Source organism: Equus asinus, chromosome 18 (genome assembly GCF_041296235.1).
Source record: "Equus asinus isolate D_3611 breed Donkey chromosome 18, EquAss-T2T_v2, whole genome shotgun sequence".
NCBI lineage: Eukaryota > Metazoa > Chordata > Mammalia > Perissodactyla > Equidae > Equus > Equus asinus.
In genome coordinates this window covers 33,610,570-33,634,986 of record NC_091807.1, presented here as the reverse complement: position 1 = coordinate 33,634,986, position 24,417 = coordinate 33,610,570, and the positions used below count along the sequence as shown (strand labels likewise).

The 24,417-nt window shown below is 41.7% G+C and overlaps 1 protein-coding gene across 7 annotated transcripts in view; it reads left to right on the top strand.

Annotated features, from left to right (window-relative positions):
- Positions 1–24,417, top strand: part of HLCS (holocarboxylase synthetase) — a 202,022-nt gene that overhangs the window by 52,755 nt on the left and 124,850 nt on the right. For all 7 annotated transcript variants that reach the window (XM_070488848.1, XM_070488844.1, XM_070488845.1 and 4 more), the window contains exon 6: positions 11,128–11,399. In XM_070488848.1, coding sequence (XP_070344949.1) covers positions 11,128–11,399 — 272 coding nt within the window. The remainder of the gene's footprint in view (positions 1–11,127; positions 11,400–24,417) is intronic.

Genomic DNA, 24,417 nt, shown 5'->3' with positions numbered 1-24,417 from the left:
AAAATGGGTGGGCCAAATAAAACACATGCTGGGTTCATTTTGGTCTGTGGGTGCCCGTTGGCAGTGGTTGACCCAGATGTCTGTGGGGATGGATTGGTTTCAGTAAAGTGTGTCACTAAAGCTAAAAGCCCCTCCAGGTCCATTCATTCTGGGGTGACAGTGCTTGGGGTCAGTGGCTGAGCGTTATTAGGGGAAGCACAAAGGCAGGGGCCTTGGGAATCTATGCTAGGATACAGTGCTGTCTAAGGAGGAATCTGGACAAGTGAGGAAAGGGTTGGTCAGACTGCAGTGGGCCCGTGGGGCTGGGACAGAAACATCTGCATAGGGTACCAGTCAGGTGAAGAGGAACACACACGCCTCAAACCCTGCCCGACACTTTGCTCTGCTTGGTTCTGGTGCTCTGAACAGAAGTCCACCCCGAGGGTTGCTACATGAGCAATCCCTGCCTTGAAAGAGGTCAGGACTGAAACGAGTCATCTTTTGATTATAAAGAGGTGCTATGCTGTGTGCCTTCATCATGTGTGTGAAGACACTGAGTCAATGTGAAATTGGCTGTGAATATTTTGTTTATAAAATTACTAGTAGTAAGAATTGGGTTGTTTCATGTAAATTCCACGAGAGTAGAAGAATGTCTGCTTCTGTTTCCTTGAGAATGTTTAGCTGAGAATGAGACACCCAGAAAAAGAGCTCGTGTTCCATGTCTTTGTGGATTCATTTTCTGATTTACCCACTTTTGGTTGCCTAGCAACTTACAATGTTATGATTGAAGCACAACTAATCTGATTATTTACAATGAGGCAAATGTGTCTCTGAGATGGAAAACCTGTATGTGTTAAGATCAGTTATTTGGTGTTTCTTGGGGAGAGGAGTACCAAAACACAAACAGATGGTAATAAGTATTTTGAATCCACCGCTGAATTAGAGCTGAAATGGGTTTCACCCAGTGAATCTTGTTAGGTGGGTAAATTTAGCAGATAAGACAAGTGACAGGGTTGCGATGGCTCTAATGTGATGGGACACAGTGCACTGTAGGTCTCTGATCTTAGTTGCATGCTCTGTAACAGATGTTACAATATGATAACTAACCATAGAGTAGCCACTTTTGTGTGTTTGCACTAAATGTAATTTTAAGCGCTCATTTCTTCAGAAGTTGGGATTCTGGTGTTCTTTTGGACGTTAGTGAATATAGAGTCTCATGCACTTTAGTTACCATTTGGTGTTGCACAAACTTGTTGCTGTTTGCATTTAAAAAAATCAACTTTAGGTATGATTTATATTCAAGAAAATGCACTCATTTCTGTGTAGAGTTTGATAAATGTATATAAACCAGTAACCAACCATTACCATCGAGATAGAGAACATTTCCAGTATCCCACAAGATTCCCTTTTCTCTTTCTCACTCAGTCCTCATTCACTCTCCCACCCCCAGGCCCAGCCTTGGGCAATCACTTGTCCTCTTCCTATCGTTATAGATTAGATTGGTCTTTTCTGAAGTTTTGTTTAAATTGAATCATACAGTATATACTCTCTTGGGTCTTTTCTTTCTTGTTTTAAAATCGGCATTATGTTTTTGAGATTCATCCATGTTGTTGCATTTGTGAGTAGTTCATTTCTTTTTATTGCCAAGTAGTGTTCCATTGTATGGATATGCCATAATTTATTTATCCATGCATCTGTTAGTGGACATTTGGGTTGTTCGCATTTTTGACTGTTATGAGTAAAGTTGCTGTGACCATTCATGTATGAGTCTTTGTGTGGACATGTTTTTCATTTCTCTCGGGTAAATACCTAGGAATAGAATTTCTGGGTCACATGGGAGGTGTATGTCTAATTTTATAAGAAATTGCTAAACTGTTTTCCAAAGTCATTGTACCATTTTATATTCCCACCAGCAATGTATGAGAGTTCCAGTTACTTCACGTCTTTGCCAACACTAGATATGGTCAGAATTTAAAATTTTAATCATTCTAGTGGGTGTGTAGTGGTATCTCATTGTGGTTTTAATTTGCATTTCCTTGTTGACAAATGATGCTAAGTGTTTTTTCATGTGCTTATTGGCCATCTGATGTTTCGTTTTGGGCAGTGTGTGTTCAGATCTTCTCATTGATGTTCTAAGTTGAATTGTTTGTTTTCTTATAATTATTTATTAAAAAAATTTTTTTTATCCTTTCTGGTGAGGAAGATTGGCTCTGAGCTAATGTCTGTTGCCAATCTTCCTCTTTTTTTTTTCCTCCCCAAAGCCCCAGTATGTAGTTGTATATCCTGTTGTAAGTCATTCTAATTCTTCTATGTGGGATGCTGCCTCAGTATAGCTTGACGAGCAGTGTGTAGGTCCATGCCTAGGATCTCAACTGGTGAACCCCAGGCCGCCAAAGCGGAGCACACGAACTTAGCCACTCGGCCATGGGGCTGGCCTCAGTTTTCTTGTAATTCTGTTTTAAGAGTTCTTTTTATATTCTGGATACAAGTCCTTTGTCAGATATATGTATGGAGAATACTTTCTCTCAATCTATTGTTAATCTTTCCGTTTTTCTTAACATTAGCTCTTGAAGAGCAGCAGTTCTTAATTTTTATGAAGGCCAGTTCATCATTTTCTTCTTTTATGGTTCATGCTTCTTTTGTTCTGTCTGAGAAAAGCTTTACCTGTGCCAAGCCTAGAAAGTTTTTTCCTATATTTCCTTTTGGAAGTTTTGTAGTTTTAGGTTTAGGCCTATGATTTGTTTCAAGTTCAGGTTTGTATACATGCAAGGTAAGGGTCCAGATTTTTTTTGCACATGGATGTCCAATTGTTTCACCATGATGTATTCGAAGATGATCCTTTTTCAAGTGAATTACCTTGGTGCTTTTTTGTTGAACATCAGTTGAATCTATATGTGTGGCCCTCTTTCTGGAGTCTGTTTTGTTTCAGCAATCTATGTCTGTCTGTATGCCAATACCATACTGTCTTGATTGCTGCAGCTTTATAATAATTCTTAAAATCAGGTAATATAAGACTTCCAACTCTTTTCCTCCCCAACTTGTTTTGGCTATTCTAGGTCTTTTCCATTTTTGTATAAATTTTAGAATCAGCGTATCAATTTCTATTTTAAAAAAGCCTGCTGGGATTTTCATTGGGATTGCATTGAATTCATAGATCAATTTGGAGAATTGATGTCTTAACAGTATTGAGTCTTCTGATCCATGAACATGGTATACCTCTTCAATTATTTAGAGCTTCTTTAATTTTTAATTCAGTGATGTTTTGTAGTTTTCAGTGTACAAGTCTAGCAAGTATTTTGTTTAATTTATCTCTAAATGTTTCAGACCCACTGATACCATTGAAAATGATATTTAAAAAAATTTCAAACTCCAAATATTCATTGCTTTAGAAATATACCCAAGTTTTGTATATTGACCTTGTATTTTGCAACCTTGCTAAACTCTCTTACTAGTCTAGTACTTTTTTTGTAGATTCCTTGGGGTTTTCATGTTGTGTGCAACATGTAACATGTCATTAAGAAACAAAGGCATGGGGCCGGCCTGGTGGCACAGTGGTTAAGTGCACACGTTCCACTTTGGCAGCCTGGGGTTTGCCAGTTCGGATCCCGGGTGCGGACATGGCACTGCTTGGCAAGCCATGCAGTGGTAGACGTCCCACGTATAAAGTGGAGGAAGATGGGCATGGATGTGAGCTCAGGGCCAGTCTTCCTCAGCAAAAAAGAGGAGGATTGGTGGCAAATGTTAGCTCAGGGCTAATCTTCCTCAAAAAAAAATAAAAATAAAAAATAAAGAAAGAAACAAAGGCATGTTTACCTTTCTTGAGAGTGGCTAGTGTTTCCCTAGTGCTGTGGCTAATTCAGAAAGGCTGGCATTTATGTGACTATAAAACATTCAGTTTTTGGTTCCACCTAAATTGAATTTAATTAGCCTGCAATCTTAGAGAAAGGTAAATACTAAATTCTTGAAGTTCAAATGTCAAAAAAATAACATTAATTAGAAAGTAGTTATGAATTTCATTGTGGTGTAATTTGATAGCAGTAGTTTTGTTTCCAATGATTTGGCTTTTCAAAGATTTCTGATTTCTTTTTGATGTGCATGTATCTGTATCAAGACCATCTCCTATCATATCATTATTATCATTTTTTGGGTTTTACCTCTTGATATACCTATATATCTTGTGGAAATTAAGACAAGAAACCTTAACTAAATTGGAGTCAGGAAGGCCTGTAGGGAGAGCTCTCAGGCCCTATCATCCATCATCAATTACACCAAACAGGAAGAGAGGACACTTGCGTCTCTGACAGGAAGTACAGCTACTTTACTACTGAAGGAAGATTTTGCTTCCCACCCGGCAACAGCCCAGCCAATGAGAAACTTCAGAGCTGAGCCAGTGAGAACCATTGCCACCCTGAACTGTTACTTTCCCTCAATGGACTTTCTTACAATTGCCCCTCCCTATGCTCCCTTTTTCTCTATAAAAGCAGCCCCCTTCCTTTGTTTGCTGGATTTGCCTGTGGTTTGCCATAGCATGCATATCCCAAATTGCAATTCTTTTGGCTATTCCCAAGTAAACTTAGTTGAGTTCAAAGAGTTAGGTAGATTTGGTGGTGGGGGTGGGTAATACTAGTTATGTCAGCCAGTTTGCCTTGATAGAGGTGATCCAGACTTTTTCTTCAATAGCATTTGCACACTAACTTAGTGGTTGTTAGTGGACTAAAGTTAAGAATCATGAATTAATTCCTTTTCCCTACATATGTTAGCAGCTACTTCTGCAGCTCTTAAGTCGTTGTAACTTGAGTGCATTAGAGAGGACATATCAGGCAGATTTGCATCGCACAGGTAGTAATTTTGATATGTCTTGCAACCAAAATTTTATTCTCCTGTCCCGGGATAATAGGGGGTGAGGAGGAGGCTAAGTGTTTACCATCTTTACTCAGTTTTACTTGATGGCTTAACGTTGCATTCAACTATAGTGACTATAAATATTTAGGAGAATTATAGGTGGCATACAGTTATATTTCTTAAGAGGTTCCAGGTCTCATTTTATGTCTTGCAGATTCTCTTTGTTTGGAGTAATTCTCTTGGTTCTAAGTCCTGAAAGATTATGTGGAAGAGGTATAAGGAAAAACCCCCAAGTGCCTTGCTTTCATCCATTTTAATTTATTTTGCCAATTTGTGCATCTCTAAGTATTGCTTTCAAAAACAAAAAATTTGGACTGTTTAGTAACTGTAGACATAACAATGATAATGTAATTCCTTGAGAATCTGGCTCCCAAATTGTATGCAAATAAGAATTGATGATTAATTTTGGCAAGTCAGGCTGGCCTATCTGCCAAAGGGAAGTGTGTATTTGAATAGTTGGAGTGGATTTTCTGAGCACTCGTCATACTCTATTGTAGTTGTGCGTGTACCTGTCTTTCCTCCTCTCTTGAGTCTGTGGTACTGTTTTTGAGACACAGTAGATGCTCCATACAGATTTCTTAGATGGATGATGTATAGATGGCCAGTTGGATAATTCGCTCCAGAAGAGAGTCCTGCTCTGTTCCTCTTCTGAAAGTTCTCCCTGGTGCTGGCTGTTGCTTTTTGGCTTCATCTTGGCTTTCATTGACTTTGAATGGGGGATTCACGTTGCCCATCCCTGCTGAGTGACCGCTTTACTCTCTGCTCCAGTCAATGAATCTGGAGTTAGTTAAGAAACATTTATCTAGATTATTTTATCTATTTTTGTGATTCAACCTCTTCACCAATATGTGTCTTTAGCATGCATGGTACCTTTGTGACATCCACCTGTCCTGGGGACTGTGATGAAAGAAATTCAGATCTGTTCACTTTGTGCCTTAAGGATGTTGACCAAAGGAGCAGAGTTGGCTGTAACTCATGGCCAGATTTGAGCGTTGGGGGTGTCTTAGTCAATCCAGGCTGCTAAAACAGAAAAGCATAGTCCGGGGGGGCTATAAACAACAGACATTTATTTCTCACACTCCTGGAGGCTGGAAGTCTGAGATCAGGGTGCCAGCATGGTTGGTTCTGGTGAGGACTCTCTACTGGGTTGTAGATTGCTGTTTTGCTGTGTCTTCACTTGGCAGAGAGGGCGAGGGGTCTCTCTGGGGGTCGCTTTTTTTTTTAGAGTTTATTTTTCCTTTTTCTCCCAAAGCCCCCCAGTACATAGTTGTATACTTTTAGTTGCGGGTCCTTCTAGTTGTGGCATGTGGGATGCCACCTCAGCATGGCTTGATGAGCAGTGCTATGTCCGCGCCCAGGATCTGAACTGGTGAAACCCTGGGCTGCCGAAGCGGAGCACACAAACTTAACCACTCGACCACGGGGCTGGCCCCCTGGGGGTCACTTTTATAAAGGCACTAATCCCGTTCTTGAGGGCTCCACTCTCATGACCTCATCACCCCCAAAGGCTCGACCTCCTAATACCATCACCCTGGGGATTAGGATTTCAACGTGAATTTTGAGGCGACACAAACATTCAGTCCATAACAGGGGGCTACCTTTGTATGTTATTTATTCATTCTGTCTTCTTCCTCCACTAGAGTGTATATCAAAGCAATAATGGTGAACAGGGAACATTATGTATGATCGGTTCTTTGTGCAAAGATGGAAAGTTAGCGCTGTGGCTTCTGGTTACTCACTGCAGCTTGACCTTTTCCGGTGACTTTTCCGATGCTCCTTAAAGCAGGCTCATCCCCTATTTTGTACCCCTCCTGTGGCCCTTCGTTCTTCCCTCTGGCACCGTCTGTCTTGTTTTGTCCTGGGGTGCTCCTCTCACTCTCCCCCCGTCCCTGGATTGTGAGCTCCTCGGCCAGGACCATCCCGTTGTTTCTCTTTCTATCTCCATTGGTGCCTCATCAGCAGTAGGTCGATCACATGGCTGCTGTACATACCCCTCAGCGTCCTCTGTGCCTGTCAGCATACCTGTGGAGCTGAGTGTGGCTGCCTAAAAACACAAAATCGCACTGACTTCTCACTCTAAATTCGGGATCACTAACCTGAAGTGGATCCTGAACGCTTCCAGTTATCTTCCCTGCTTCCCTCATTTTCTCACTCTCCCTTCTCAAACCTCCAACACCTCCTTCCTCCTTTTCACTCTTAGCTGATATCTTGCTTCCTATTTATCAAGAAAATAGAAGGAATCAGAAGATGACGTCACAAGCCCCCAGCACCAGGACTCCCACCTCCCTGTGGCCTTGGAGCAGGGTGGCGACAGCATAGATCAGTTCCCAGGGCTGTCCTGTAGGGCCTCGCGGCCAGCAAGGGGTGAGGGAGGGCTGCAGCCCAGAGCAGAAGCAGGACCAAGTGTCCCCAGAGGGCATGTGAGCCCTGCCCATCCTGATGGATGAGCGGCTCTGCTCCCAAGGCCGACCTCTCTGCTTGAGCCTTAGGTCCCATCCCCTCACCTGTTCACCTGCTTTCTTTTCTGGATGGGACCATTCCCATCACCATAAAAAACGTGCTGTGATTTCTCTTATTTAAACCAAACGAAGTGAAACCTGTTTTGACCCCATTCCTCTGTAGCCAGTGCGCCATCTTCTTTTTCCCATTGGAGGAAACTCTGTCAGAGTTTCTCTCCTTCCACATCCCATCAGGCCTCGCCTCCACCGGACGGGCTCTGCTGTGATGAGCCCAGTGGTTAATTTCAGCCGTCTTCTTCCTGCTCTGTCATCTTGCCACCTTCTTGTTGTCTGCAAAGACTCCCAGGACACTCCCCCCACCTTACACACTTATACACACTTACACACTTTATTTTCTTTTCCTTCTCAGTCTCCTTTGCAGACTCTTCTTCATCTCCCTGACATCACAGCATTGACACCTGTGTGGGTTGGATTTTGTCCCCCCAAAAAGATACGTTGAGGTCCCAGAACCTATGAATGTGACCTTATTTAGAAATTGGGTCTTTGCAGGTATAATCAAGTTGAGATGAGGTCATTAGGCTGGGCCCTAATCCAGTGTGATTGGTGTCCCTATAAAAAGAGGACAACAGATGCAGACACACAGAGGGGAGAAGGCCATGTGACATGATGGTGGCCAGGGAGCACAAAGGATTGCTGGCAACACCAGAAGCTAGGAGGGAGGCCTAGGCAGATTCTCCCCGAGAGCCTTCAGAGGGAGCGTGGCCCTGCCAACATCTCTTCAGACTTCTGGCCTCCAGAATTGTGTGAGAATAAATTTCTGTTATTCTAAGCCACCTGCTTTGTGGCACTTTGTTATGGCTGCCTACGAAATCAGCACAACCTCTCTTTTCATCTATAGTCACTCCCTTGTTGCTCTCCTCCTGTCTCCTGGCTTCAAATTATCAGCTGTAGTCTGGCGATGTCCATGGCATGGACTTCTCCCCAAAACTCCTCGCTCACGTGTCCTGCTCTCTATTTGTTGCTTCGGTGGATTTCTAATTGATTTCTCCAGCGTGACGTGCCCAGAGCTGAACAGTGCTGTTCCTTTCCAAACCTGCTCCTCCCACGGTATTTCCAATAGCAGCTCCATCCTTCCAGGTGCTTAGGCTAGAAATCTTGGGCTCATTTTTGACTCCCCATTTCCTCTAATATCCCAAATATAATCTGTCAGCAGATCTTGTAGCCTCTACTTCAGAGTTCAGTCATGCACCGCATAATGACTTTCAGTCAAGGACGGACCACATACACAACGGTGGTCCCATAAGATTAGTACCATATGGCCTAGGTGTGTGGTAGGCTATCCCATCTAGGTTTGTGTAAAAGCATCACTCTATGATGTTTGCCCAATGGTGAAGTCACCCGAGGATGCATTTCTCAGAACGTATCCCCATCCTTAAGCTCCGTGTGACTGCACGTTCAGAATCCCATCCCTTCTCACCGTGCCCACTGTCACACCAGTCCAGGCATTAACACCTTGCTCCTGGGTGATTTAAGTGGCTTCATAACTGGTCTCTGCTTCCTCCGGTGTGCTGCCCTGCAGTCTGCTCTCGGTACTGCCCTCAGGGTGGAGTGATCCCACGGAGTCGGGTCACCTCACTCTCCTCCTCAGAACCCTCCAGGGCTCCCCATCACTCCCAGAGTGAAAGCCTCAGTCCTCGGTGTGGGCACCACTGCCCCCACCGCCTCTCTGCCTGCGTCCCTCCTTGTCCTCCTCCTGGCTCGCTCCGCAGTCCTGACACTTCTCTCATCTTGCTCCCTTGGAGCCTCAGCACTTGCTCTCCCAGGAGCCCCTCTGAATAAATAAATCTAAGTGATATGTTTCTATCAATTATATCTTAGCACCCCCCCGCCCCCCCTCCAGATCTTTCCTTAAATGTCACCTTCTCAGAAAGGTCTTCATCTACCTGAAAGGTCTTGCTTCCCAAACTTCTTTTCTCTCTTCTCTGCTTAGTTTTTTCTCCTTGGCACTTGGGTCTGTCTAACAGTCTATGTCTTGTGCTTATGGATTTTTTTATTATCTGCCTCCCTAACTAGAATGTAAACCTTTTGAGGATGGAGGCTTTGGCCCTGTTGCTCACTGCTGAATCCTCAGAGGCCATAAGAATGTCTGCCGTATGGTAGGCATCCCGTAATACCTGTTACATGAATAGATTACCAAAATATTTTAATTGAATCTCTTGTTTTTATGATAGTGTTTATTTTACCATTTTTAATGGTTTTTTTCCCCCCAACTTTTAATTATGACAGTTTTCAAACATGGAGAAGAATGGAGAGACTAGCGTAATAAATACGCCAAATGCCCGTTGAGTAAATTTAATGATTATTAGCACTTTGTCTTATTTGCTCCATCTGTTTTGGGAATAAATGATAGATATCATGACATATATACATTTCCAACATTAAGGACGTTTTCCTATGCCTCCACAGTACCTCTTTCACGCCTACGGAAACTGACTAATTCATTTTGTTGTCTAATATATGCTGTCCATATTCATATTTCCTAATTCTCTCAAAATGTCTTTTCCAGCGAATTTGTTCAAACCAGAATCCAATAAAGGGCCATTCCTTGTATTTGATGCTCTCTCTTAAGTCCCTTCTCATCTAGACCGGCCCAACCCCCCGCCCCCCCCCGCCCCAATCTGGCTTTTTCCTCTGTGACCTTGTCTTTGTGAAGATTCCTGTCCTGTAAAATGTCTCACCTTCGGGATTTCTTTTAATTGCTTCCTTCTGAAGTCATTTAACTTGTTCCTCTATCCTCTCTATTTCCTGAAAATTGGAAGTGATTTTTAAAGGTTCATTAATTGAAGTTAGTTGAATGAAATTTCATCTTTGAAGCTGCTTCTCTGTAGCCACTTGGAGCTTTGGGACATTCATACCCCTGATGTTAACTGAGGGACATGTTTTCTCTATTGAAAGGCCTGGCGTTTGCACGAAGGTGGCTAGGAGCCTGGATCTCTATTTGCTGTGACTGAAAGATGTCAATACATTCTATGCTTGTGATGATGACTCCCCTAACCCTGCAGGTCCCTGATGCCCCACTCCAGAGGGAGGCCTCTGGGCCCTCTGGGGTCTGAGAGGAAGTTGCACCCTCGGGTAGAGTAGAGACCTCTGTTCTGGGTTACAAAGGTTTCTGCCTTCCCCTCCCTGGACCTACATTTGGGGCAAAAAGAAAGTAGCTTTTGCGTACCCCGTTATTTTCCCTGTGTGAAAATTCTCCATCCCTGTTGGTGACCCGTCAGGCTGGTGGTGTTCAACTTGTCTGCAGGATAAGGCCGAGACTGAATGCTCTGTTATCTTATAATAGATAAGATTTGCTTTATGTTCTGTGACTTCTTTCACCTAGGGTCCCTCTCCCAGATAGGATAATGAATTTCCGTGTGAGGTGAAAGTATAAAGCTATAAGTTTTCTGTGAAATGCACAGAGGACTAGCAAATTACTCATGAACTAGAGCTGGAGGAAGATTTCAAGAATTTAGGATATAATATAGAATAGAAAGTATAATAATGAATTGTACTTATTTCCCTGGATCCTGGGTTATGAACAGTATTTTTTTTTATAGTATAAGCATACTTCATATATGTATTGTCTATTGTATAATAGTTTAAATGTATGGAATATGTTAATCTAGCTTTTATTGGTCATGAATTAGGAAGTACTTGTATTACCAAAATGGTATTTTAAGAAAAGTTACCGTCATCTAATGTAATGCCGAATTATGACCTTTCCATTTCTTTCTTTGTGACACAGGAAATCCGGGATCCTCTTATGCAGTGGCTGGGGAAACGTGTGGATCCTGAAGGAGTAATACAATCCAGCAAGGTCTCCCTTAAGTTTGTTTCATCATACACATCTGAAATAGAGATCACCCCCGCTGCTATACCTGTGGTGACTGACGTGGAGGCCTTCTCATCAGAAAACTTTAACTTAGACATCTACCGACAAAATTTGCAGACAAAGCAACTTGGAAAAGTAATTCTGTTTGCTGAAGTGACACCCACCACGATGAGTCTTCTGGACGGGTAAGTTCTCCCTCTGCTTAGAGGAATCCAGTTGTGTTTGTAGTTCTCTCCAACCAGTGCAAGGGGAGAAGGGATAGAGATACAGAACAAGAGTCTTAATAAACCCATTGGCAAGGTGGGAGTACCCCTGTCCCAGAAGAGTTAAAATGTTGGAAGTGAAATTAAAGTTCTTTGATCAAAGGTTTGTGTTTTAAAGAATGGGGGATTTTTGTGTTTTGCGACTCTTTGCTTTTAATCAGGCCTTTCAGAATGTCCATGGAAAAAAGAACGTTATGAAAAAACATGTTTAACAGGTGGCATTATTGTTCAAGTTATCATTTTACTTTTGTGTTGTTATAATCAGTGTTAAACATTTAGTTTAAGATATTTTGCAGGAGTGTTAGGAGAGCAAATTTGAACAACATGTAGGCTGTGTTAAATTGAAATAAATTGGAGCTTTGTATTTTGAAAATCTGTTTTGGTATGTTCCTATCCAACACATTTTTTAAGCACTCTGTAATCCCATTTGGATGTTCAAAATTTACTCTTATGGCAAGTTTTTCTTTTCATTCCTTCTGTTTTATGGACTTTGATTAAAGCTTAAAAAATGGAAAAGAGATGAAAGGAATTTTTTAACTCCCAAATTAGTCAGTGTTAATTAATACTCTTATATTATGTTGAGATAGTTAGTTTAAAAAATAGGGTTCCAGAGGGGGTGAATAAGAAAAGCATCTTTCCTCAACATCGGACTAGAATTTAAGGAATGTAAGACTCTAAAACAACCCCTGGATTCACAGTTTCTAGTCATTTTCACCTGTGGGACTGCACAGTTACATGCATAACTCTACGTGATAGAAATATTTTGTCTTTTCTTCTTAATAATGATTTCTGGAATTTGATAATATGTTGATTTAAAATGATGAGATAACTTTAGGATTTTCTTGACTCATATTCAAAGTCATGGAAATGGCAGTTTTGTGTAGATAGCTTGTAGAAAAAGCATTAGATGCAGGGGAATTGGCAGAATGTAGGGGGCAGAGAAGGAAGGGGAATATGAGCCTTGGTAATGAACGGTTCTTGTTACTGAGTTATTTTGTCTTGTCACTGGTGCTTTCTTCCAATGTTCCAACCTCTCCTGCCTCCACTCCCCTCCCCCCCTGCAATCCCTTGATCCCTAGCAGAGGAGAAAGCCTGTTCTTGTGGATGGAACAATCATTACTTGCTTCTATGAACTCTGTGATAATCTTTTTTACTCAGTAAATACTATATTGTATCTAAAGGGTGACCCATTATAATTACATTTTCTAAATAGAAAAATCAGATACGACATTTAACAAAAGATTTTAGGGGCTGGCCCTGTGGCTGAGTGGTTAAGTCCACGCGCTCCGCTGCAGGCAGCCCAGTGTTTTGTTGGTTCGAATCCTGGGCGCGGACATGGCACTGCTCATCGAGCCACGCTGAGGCGGCATCCCACATGCCACAACTAGAAGGACCCACAGTGAAGAATATACAACTATGTACTGGGGGGCTTTGGGGAGAAAAAGGAAAAAAATAAAAAAAAAAATCTTAAAAAAAAAAAAAAGATTCTGGGAGGTAAAATTCAGATAGGAAAATACTGGCACTCCCAGACCGTTTTTGTTGTTTCTGTGGACAATAGTGAAGAATATTTTATGTCGGCATGATCTTGAAACATTGGCGTTACAGTCTCTGAGCTTGGGAAGTGGGCAGTGTGTTACCAAGAGGCTGGGAGCCCTCCAGAGTGGACAGACCGAGACTCCTGTATTGGGTTTCCTTACACCCTGGTGAGCTAGTGTTTTAGGATGAAAAAAACTGCCGTGTAAATACACTCCTTTCGTACCCTTGAATATCAGTAAGTTCCTTTTTGATATTGAACTTTTTTTTAAAAATAAAATTTCTGTCTTAAGCAACTTGGATTTTTAGAAGTGTATTACAGATATTGAAGCTTTGTAGCTGAGCTTGACAATAGTGGAGTTGGAACCTTCTGTAGGATGAAAAGTTTTTATTTTTACAAAAGAGAGAATTATTTTAGTTTTTCCGAGAGCATTTAGGAATCTTCTTTCTCATTTTGTCCAGTTTCTGCAGAGCACAGAGTGAAAGCGTTTTGACGATTAATGATTAATCCTTGTGTTTGGCACAGAGCAGATAAATGAATCAGTAGTCTTTGCTCGTCTTAACTGATCCTAGATGTTCTCTTCCACTGCACACATGGGTCCCCTCCTAACGCTAGGAGATAAAGTCAGTCACCGCAGCCTAGTGAGTCGGCGAGCCTGGTGAGACGTTCCTGGGGGCTGTAGCCTTTTTTAGAAGAAGGAACTTGAGGAGGTCACCTTGATACCCAAAGGACCCAGTGTTGTCCACAAAGGGACCATGAGATAGATAAGCGAAATATTTGGCCTATTACTTTCCAAGAGTAAGACCAAAATCATTTCTACAGCTAATATTGTGTTTGATTGTACGTGAGCTATCCTAATGGAAACACAATCTATTGTTATGGTAAAAATAACGATGGTAATAGCTAACGTGTATTGAAAGCTTTTATCTTCCGGCCACTGCTTTTATGTACTATACACATATCAACCAATTTCATACATCATCTCTTAGTGCCTAGGATCATCACTGGAACAGAGTCAGGCTCTAGTGTCACACCGCTGTGTAGACTGGTAGATCACAGTATTTTCCGTGTGTGAAATTGTTCCAATTTCTGAATGTTTATAATAATTATATGGTACATCACATCAATGGGTCAACTAGGCAGGGCAAGAAGAATTTCCAAAACCTAATGGACTGGTGTAGAAATGAAATTTAAATTAAATGTAGATCTTTATTGTAAGGTTTCTAAAATCTTTTTTCTCTGTCTCCCTGGGACTTGTAGCGGCTAAAAATTGGGAGTTCTCTTCCTAAGAAAGGAAGGGAAAGTAACATGGTGAGGAACAATCTTCAGTTTCTGCCACAGTGGCAAATATCCGCGTTGCATCTTTCTTCTCCATATAAGATGCTCACCCCCTCCTCCAGGAAGACAGCCTAATATCCTATTCATTTACTTCCGCTCGATTGGCTTCAGGATCTCTGGGGATGTACAGCTTTCTCTCTCAGGGGTGGACGTGGCTCATTGAGGTCTGGCAATCTCTTAGTTAAAACAGACACGCTCTCTGCCTCCATGAACCGTGCTGCTGTTGTTGAAATGGGGACCATGGAATAGCCCTGGGCAGGGAGCGGAAGGACTCCTGGGCCTGGCAGTAAGTGCGTGCCCTGGTCACAGACCTGGCAGCCTGGGTTACCCTCTTCCGGAGGAGCTCTTTTGCCTGGTGTCCCTTGGGGTCCTGGCTTTGCCTTTTGGGAGGGTCTTGACTGTACCACATCTGAGATGGGCATCAGAGAGGATGGGCATTTTCCGTCCGCTCCCTGTGAAAGTTTGCAGTCTGCCTCTTGTTTTGGGGGTGAACTCTCATGGCCTTTTGTGGGTCAGCCTCACGGTTTCTATGGAGATAGAAGTCTCTCAAAGCTTTAGTCGGCCTCTAGCCTGTTTGCTTCTGATGGTTCCATGGGAATAACCATTGAAGATCCTGTCTGGAGAATTTTTCCACCTAAAACTCTGGTCTTTTAAAGGCCTTGTTGCTCTGCCCATCCTCTTCTCTCCCAATTTGATGGCGGCTCCCTTGGGCCAAATGAAACAGTGGGCTTGGGTGAAAGGCCTGGCCCTTAATCGCATCTTTGGCACAAGGCTCCTGGGCTGTCTATGCTGAAGCATCTGTCTTATGGCCTGGGGGGCTGCAGGGTCAGTACCCCAGGCTCCAGCTTAGATTGCTGGTTGCCCACAGAGAGCCCATCTCATCAAATGTGTATTCTTTTCCACTTTCTTGAGACTAGATAGTTCTAGTGGTTAGCATTCTTTCCATGAAGAGTGTCAAGAAGGACTGACAAATACTGATATTTTGAATTATCAGAGCTATTTCCTATAATGATACAACTTCTAGTGGACACATGGTCTACCCCCCAAGCTACAGAAAGCCAGGCCTCCATCGGGCTAAAGTTTGCCTTCATCATTCATGGAATAAGCATTTATGGAGTGCCTCCTGTATGCCAGCTACTGTGTTAGGAACTGGAGAGATAACGAAGGAGAAGGTACTGTCCTTGCCTTACGACATGTTGGAAGGAGCAGATCCCAGGGCACGTTCCGTTCATACAGTTCTGTGCACCCTTCTTGGTCTGAGCGCTGGGAGTTCGGGCAGAAAGGAGAAGTGGGCGCAGTAGATAACATGATGCAGGGAGAGGGGTAGACTGGTCAGTGAGTTCTTTTTTTGAGCACTTACTGTGTGTCTGGCATCGTTCTTGATGCCATAAAGCTCCCAGTCTGGTAGGGAAAAGGCTGGAACTGAAGACTTGATCACCACCCAGATGTGTAACCTTGGCCATATCAATACCCGCCGACGCCCTGCTTTCTTCAGCTGTGACATCTGGGGCTCTAGACCTTCCGAGGCACCTTCAGCTCAAGTCCTTTGATCGAGTGATCAGAATCTTACACCCAGCCAGCCTTTCTGTCTCTCAGCAACCTCCAAGCTTTCAGAGGGCTGAAATAGCTTTGTGAATTAGCCTCGCGTGAGTTGAGGAGACCTTGTGTGGGAGACAGTTGACTTTCTACAAGCAAAGGGAAAGAAGAGGAAAAACAAACCCGTTAAATCGCTTTTTAAAAAATTTTGGGGGGAAATTGCATTGGGGAGACTAGCCAGCATCATTTAAGAAAGATACTATTTTTGTTTCACAATTCGGGGCCAATTCCAGCTTTTCGCCTCTCTGTGTGCGTGTCTAGTCAGTCCCGAAAAAACACCTCTTCCCCTTTTCTTCCCTTCTGATTCTGCTCCCCTCACTCGCTCTACTGCACACCGTCCTCCCCTGAAGTTGAGGCCTGAGAGGACAGAAATTGGGCTGGAACTAATTTAATGGCTGAGTGACCTCACAGTAGAGAAACAGCCGGATCCTAATAGGGGTCTTTGTCTACATTTCCACCCTGGCTGGTAGCATGCCAGTCAAGAGTCAAGCTGCAGACACAGGTGGAAGCGATTAGACCTGTCATAAAGTTTGAAAAATTGATTCTGGAGGCGAAGTGAATAGATTGAACTTGACAGTGTTGTCCTAAAGATTCTAAGGGAAAATTCTGTAGTTTAATTTGAAATCCCTTGATTATTCATTAGCTTTCCAGATGGCTTTTGTTGATGTTTTACATATTAATGCCTGTATTGTGTTATTGGTGTACTCTTAATGTGCACGTAGGTAATGAGCAAAGAATAAATACATCGGTAAGTGTCCCAAATTAATGGGATGTTAGCGTAATTGTGAAATAAAGGGTTTTTAAGAAGTTGATTGCTTTGGAATAATTAGTGTCAGCTTTTTTTTTTTTTTATGGACCAATTTGGTACTTTTAAAGTGAAAATTATTGGAGAATTTTGAAGAAACCTTCATTTTAATGTTTACTTCTAAATTAAGGTTTAGAATATAACTTCAGCCTTTGGCTCTGGGGGTCATGACTGACGGGTTATTCTGGCAAATTCTCCATACATGCTTTTTTTGTCCCAAGTCAGCACCTGAGTAAGTTAACCTTTCACATGCTGAGCCCCTGGAATTGGATTATATAGTGGCCTTTTATCTGCCAGAGATGCTTCCACATTCATCTTTCACGTTCAAGGATATTTATTTTTACATTTTGTAACTGATTTTTTAAAGTAGGGTAAACTTCTTGTCATGTTTGCCATTTTATGATGGTTACAGTGTACTCTATTTAGATGGCATTTTCATTAGAATTGGACTTTCTTCTCTGTCTCTCTCTCAGCGTTGAACAACATTTAAGCTATTGGACAACCTGAAAGGTCCCATTTTTGCTGAACAGAAGAGAGAGAGGGGGTGTAGCCATCAAGCCAGTGCCATGCTAGTGATGGACACGATCTGCTTCAGGGGCACATAGGACCAGCCGCCCAGCTGTGGTGGTGTTTCTGCTGTGCTTGAAAGCCAGTGGGAGCTCTTCTTCTGGAGCCCACTTCCAAGGAGTCTTTTGCCTGTTCTCAATGGTGGCAGTCTTAATCTTTTGAGGATATACCAGATTTTTAGGGAAAAAACCCTAGATACTATGGTAGGGTACCCGTTGTGGGAGGTATTTGCAGAAACTGCATAGTTCCCCATGGTTCACCCATTTCACATTACTGAGGATTGAATATCTTGGTTTGACCTAGGGGCTTAGCTCTTGGGATGGGGTATTGCTGCCCTGGGTTGGAATCCCAGTTCTGCCTTTTACTACGCGAGTAACTTTGGACACATCAGTAACCTTCCAAGCTTCCACTTCCTTATCTGTAGGATGTAGCTGATAATAGTCTCTGCTTTTTAGTTTTTCTTTTTCAAGTTCAATCACTTGACTAATTCTCTTCAGCACCAACTGTGTGCTGGTCTGTGTAGTAGGCTCTGGAACCTAGTGGGGACCTGCATCCCACCCCAGGATGGGGTGAGGATGTATTGAAATATGTCTGCAAAGCCCTTAGGACATGGTTTATATTTCTCAAAGTCTCATTATTCTTTAAACTTTCGATGTGGTTCTTTTTTCCTTTTTGACCTTCACAATGCATTCTTCAAGGGCAGTGCTGTGAGTGTCCATGAAACAAATTGGCATTGTCTTGGCCCAGGATTGTGATGTGTTGTCTTGGGGTGGAGTTTTTGTTGAAGATTTGGACAGTTTTTTCTTGTCATCCTAGAAACAACAATGGCTCATCACTGGTTACTATTTTGCCAAAAATGTGTTGTTTGAGTCCAGCTATTCTTGAAAGATGAGAAAACATAGTCAATTGCCCATGTTTGTGTTTCCCTTAAAATATGTGGAACCAGTTCTCTTTTCATCAGAGTTTCTTTTTGTTTAAATCTTAATACTTTATCATTTGCAAGGGTATCAACAGTCGATTTGAAAGAGCCAAGTCTTCGATGGTTTGAACACTTCCGTCAGTCCCATGGATTACTCATGTCTTCCTTAAGACCTCTAAACCTTTTGCACCGGTCAGAGTGCATGGGTTTGATATTGCTTCATTCTCTTGAATTTCTTTAAACATCTCAGATATTTGTTTCTCTGCAGAATTGCTTGATTGTATACTGTATTTGATACTCATTTTTTCAGATGCCTCTGTTACATTTAAACAAACAATGAAAGACTACAAAAGGCATTAAAGCAATATTTGGGTCTAGAAAATTCAATCAGTAAAGATGGTGACAGGGAATTCTCTAGATGTTTTTTGCCCAGTTCAGATTTATCTTAGAGAGAAAGCCGAGTATTAACTGTGGTGTAGAAGGGAGTTGAGTCCTCTGGTGGTTGGGAATCTTTTCACTATAGTTATAGAGTGCAAGGGAGTTATTTCTTAGCAGTAGGGCCGTTTGAATGACCCTGGAGTACCCAGAGTGAGCTTCTTAGAAGGCTGGCTTACACTAGGTGAGGCAGTGTGGGGTACTGACAGCACTGACAGTGTGGGGTACGGCCTTGGAGCCTCATGGGCTACTGGCCTGCGGCAAATTCCATGACTTCTCAGCATAGAATGGATGAGCTGTTGTGATGCCAGCTCATAGGAATGTCACTCATGTCTTGAGGATCAAAGGGAGTAATGAAATGTAAAGCCCTTTGCACAGACTGACGTGGAGTGGGTTTAATCTCCTCTTTGCCTTCCAACTAAGATGCGTGCTTTCCCCAGGTGGGGGCTGCACATAGCCACCTCCTTGGAAACTGCAAAGATGAAAATTGAGACTATGTTCTGAGGTTCTGATGCGGTGAGAAATGCATGATAAGAAAACAGCATTGCCAAAACTTGGTTTATGAATTAACGGTTTCTCCATGGAAAATTTTGAACTATCCTTAGAATTTCGTGTTCCCGATAATTTAGGTACGGCTGCTCACTTGTATACACGTGCTGACGGGACAGAGGCTGAGCCCGGGGTTAAAAAATGTGTTGTAGTAAAAATCTGGAACTGTGTTGGATGATCAAGCAGATATTTTTCCTTCTCCCTGTTCTGCATCCCACTCCTTCATTTCCATTTCTCCCCTGACTTTAGTGTGTGACTCACTTAGAATAACTGCTGTTTTTCTTTCAAATAAAACACTTACCTGCTTTGGAGGTGAGGGTTGATTTGCTTTCATCTGCCCCTTTGCAACCTTTTACACACCTACCATTTGGCCAAACATACTCGGGCTCTGAAATACCTTTATTTCTGCTTTCTGTTTTGGAAAGAAGCATGTTCTGTTTCTGCATGAGGGGTATTCCGTCACTTTGAGATCCCAAATGCCACATTTTTTCTGCATTGCACAAGGAGTCATTCATCATTTTCATTTTTTGTTTGACTCTCCCACAAGAGTATTCAAATTAGCGAGAAGGAAAATGATGAAGTCATTGCCTGGCAGAGAAGTATTTTCTTGGGACGTGGGAAGGGTAGAGGAGACAAGAGAAGAGGCAGGAATTATGGGGAGGTCTATACCTACCTCTTTTTCTGTCTTTTGGTTCCATAGGTCATCTGGATGCTAATGTAGTTTTCAGTTTAAAACTGGATGATATGTGTGTATAGAATTTACTTAGAAATGAAATTACGCAGGGGGTGATGGTGTCGACGACCCTGAAAACTTAGGCTGTAACTTTATCTTGTGTCGTTTTGACACACTAGCTGTGATGTTGGGTGAATCACACAAACTTTCAGGGTCTGTTTCCTCATCGGTAAAATAAGAGGGTTGTACTAGATCTATGGCTTAAAAAATATTTTTAAAGCAATAAAGCCCCTTTTTGAATGAAATAGTAAACAGAGTCCACTGTACAATAGGGCTGGGGAGCCTTCTCAGAGCCCAGGTTCCTCAGGGCATGGGTGTCAAGACCATTGCCCAAGAAGGTACCCAGGGTCCTTCCAGCTCAGACACTCAGGCCCAGCTGACCGAGGACAGTTCTTATATTTTCAGGGCTGGCTGACTGATTGGCTGAATTATTTCTTTTTATGCTTTGCCTTGTTCCAAAAGGATTTAAAGCCATAGGGATTTAAGTTTATCTGTTACAGGGTAAGTTCTTTCTGCCTCCTGTAGGTGCTGTACAATCAAGATAGAATACAACTATGTTTCTTTGGTTTTTATGTGTCACGTCCAAGCTATATGTGTATTAGTCATAAAACTCAGCGTCCTTCAGAGTTTCTTGACTTGCCCGGACTAAGAGTAGTGATGACTGAGTAACTGTGGTTCCCTTCTGGAACCCAGGGAAGGCTGTGTGGGTTCCATGCCCTTGTAAGCTAAGCAGCCGTTGTGTTTTGGGGGCTGATTATCCAGGTGGTTATTCACATGTCTCCAGTGAGAGATGAGTGACATCTGAGAGGAAAAATCTCTACTGGAATGGCTTCCAGTCCAAACAGCCAGAATCCAACAGGGGATGATGCCATGGAGCAAAGTACTCGGCTTGGGTGGAGAAAGCCCCTGAGTTCACAGAACCCTTAGGGCTGTACTGGGAGGATAAAGTGAGTGGAGGCGCAGTGGTAGGAGTTGGGGGAGGGGAGTTGGGGCTGGTCTGTAGTTGTCTTATATGAGGTTTTGGCCAACACTTTAGAGTTTGAAGTTCCACTAAAGCTTGCTTGGTGCGTTAAGATAGAGAACCTAGAATTTTCCCTGGAATTGGAGTGTGTGTCGCAGATGCTTGCACTCAGTGGAGAGTTTGAGGTGGAGGATTTATACAAATTGTAGCTGTCTCTCTGTTCTCCTGGAATTTTTATTTATAATCTTTCAGTATTCTTCCTACTTCTGAAAATATCCTAGGATTCTCCCCTTTTCCAAATGTAAACATAACGAAAGCTAATTTGATTTTGAATATTCTGCGATATCTGTGGAGGTAAGAAGCTCGGATGTTGCCAGCCAGGGCTGTGAATTTCTGACGTGGAGCTTGTCTTACAAGAATTCGTTTTGTTTAGAAGCTCAAATAAAATGCCCCCCTGTAGCTTTTGGTTTAGTTTTGGCTCCTTCCATTCTCTTGCCTTCCCTTTCCTTCCCCTCTCTTTTTGATGCAGAGCATAAGTGCCTCCCACCTGTTAAAGGTCCTCAGAAACTTTCTTCTTGGAGCTTCCTGCAGGTCGACGGAGATAGAGCACCGTTATTAGAGTACAGGCAATTCCACATGAAACAGACCAAGTTTTTCCAGCACAATGGTGTCCTAATTGGGATAGAATGAAGGATTTGACATCTAATAAACCCGGAATTAGACCAGCAGTGTATACCCAAGCTCTCATAGCTTCTTGGGTCGAGGTGGTGCCTGCAAGTCCCGTCACCCCCTGCTGCCCGAACTCCCTCTGCAGTGTTGCGGATGTGTCTGAGCATCCTGATGGTGAGCAGCTTCCTGCATGTCTTCAGTTGACAAATATCCATTGAGTTCTTATAACCTAAGGCAGCTTATTCAGTTATCTTTGGATAGCTCTTTCCCGGGATGGGTCCTTTTAACCCCATCCCATTCCAAAAAGGAAATGTGGCCATGGGTCCAAATAGAGAAAATTTGACTTTCTCCAAAATGGTAGTTAAGATATTTGTTAATTAGTTAAGATAGTTTCAGATATTGGAAGGTAGTTATTATGGCCTCCTTTATCCCCATATCATCTTTTCTCTAAGCATGTCCAGTAATAAACATTTCTTCATATCCCCATGTTGGAGATCAAAACTTTAGGTCTGAAGGACCAAAACCCTTGATAAAGAAGTTAATCAGGGTACATAAAACTACTCAAATTAGTTTTCCTCAAAATATTTTTCAATTATAAAAGAATTCTTTTTATTATAGAAAACTTGGAACTATAAGGAAATGAAAATCATCTATAACCCACCACCTGTAAAAGTCATGTTAATCTTTTGGTATATTTCCTTCTAGTCTTTTTTCCTCTAATACAACATATGTAAAATTATGATTATATTGTGTATGAAATAACCATTTCCCATGCAACCAAATGGTCTGCTAAAAACATATCTTTTACTGAGTGCATATAGTTTGGCCATAATTTATTTAAGCATTCTCCAATGAATACATTCCTGTCATTTCCAGTGTTTTCCTATTATAAATAAATAAGCATATTTCTTTTTGAGCCAGCGGTTCTATATAATTCTTTAATGACTCATTATGATATTTCTTTTCCAAAAGGTAATTGGAAAATTATAAAGCAAAAACAGACACACTAGAAACTGAACGGGATGAACCTAATAATATTTGTTGTTATTTACAATATTTCATCACTATTATACAATTATTTCACATTATTCCATCTTTTGTCCACAGAGATGTCATGCCTGAATAATAATAGTTAACATTAATTTGGCATTTGCTGTGTGGCAAGTGTTGTGCATTATGTGCATCTTTCCTGTTCAGTCTTTACCAAAACCCTAGGAGATAGGTACCATTATAGTTTCCATATTAAGAGATGAAGGAGCTATTGTTCAGAGAGTTGAAATGGTTTGACCAGAGCCACATAAAGTGTTAAATGATGGCAGCAGCATTTAAAAGATCTGTTTTTCTTGAGAGCCTTAATTCTTAGTCCCTAATACCATATTACCTCCAATAGTTGCTTTGCTGGAATCATAATACACTATACCACCCCCCCCCGCCCCCCGCCACCGTATTTCCAACATCTGCCTATATGCTAATCTTGTGACAAAAGGAAATCAGGTTAGCTGACATGTTTAATTCTTAGTAATTTTCTTAAATTTTTTATGAGATGTGTGCTGGAAACAGCCATAATGGGAGCTCTAAGTTAAAGTCCCAATTCTTGAGCTTTCTACTGGGACAAGTTACTTAACTAGTTTGTTCCTCTGTACGATTGTCTGTAAAATACGGCAATAATACCTACATTAATGGGTTGTGATCTGGATTAAATAGAAGGGTATATATGAAAGTGCCTACAGCTCCTGTACTGTCTTCGTGCTCAATAGTAGTACTTTCCCTATTTCCTTGAATTTCAATGGGGATAGGACGTCTCTAGTTAGTACAATTTCCTTTGAAAATTAGAATGACATAACTTTTGGCTTGTTTAGTTCACAGTAACCCTTCAAAGATCAGCCATAATGAATTTAATTATATTTCCTCATGTTCTCAAGTTCTGTGAACTTGAAAATAGAACAATGATAATTATCCAGTGTGAAGAGGAGAGCAAAACATTGAAAAAAATAAACTGAGCCTCAGGAACCTGTGGGATGATATCAAAACATCTGATATATGTATAAGTGGACTCCCAGAAGGAGAAGAAAGAATGGGGCAGGAAAAACTATTTGAGGAAATAATGGCCAAATGGGTCCCCCAATTTGGTGAAAGATGTAAATCAACTGGTTCAAGAAGTTCAGCAAACCCCAACCAGGGTAAATATGATGAAAATAGACCTAGGTACCTCCTAGTCAAACTGCTAAAGACCAAAGATAAAGGGAAAATATGGAAAGCAACTTGAGGAAAATGACCCTTTACATACAGAGGAATGATGAATTGAATTTCCACAGATTTCTTGTCAGAAATGTTGGAGGCCAGAAGAGAGTGGAACACTATTGTTAAAGGGCTCAAAGAAAAAACCTGTCAACCTAGAATTCTATACCCAGAAAAAATATATTTCAACAAGGAAGGTTAAAAAATACGTTTTCGGATAAAAGAAGACTAAGACAATTTGTCATAGTGCAGACCTGCTGGAAAGAAATACCAGGGGGAGTTCCAAAGGGTGAAGGGAAATACACCAGGTGGAAACTTGGATCTTTAGGAAGGAATGAAATGGCAAATATCCGAGTAAATTTAAAATATTTTTTCCCACCTAATTTCTTTAAAATGTTTAAAGCAAAATTTATAACATCATTTTGCATATGTTCTTGTAATACATATAGCAATTCTAACATAAAGGACAGTGGAGGGGTGGGAAATGGACCTATGTGATTGCAACATTTCTACATCCAATGTGAAATGGTACAATATAAACTTGGTAGATATATAAATGAAGCATGTATATTGTAAACTCTAGAGTAACCACTAAA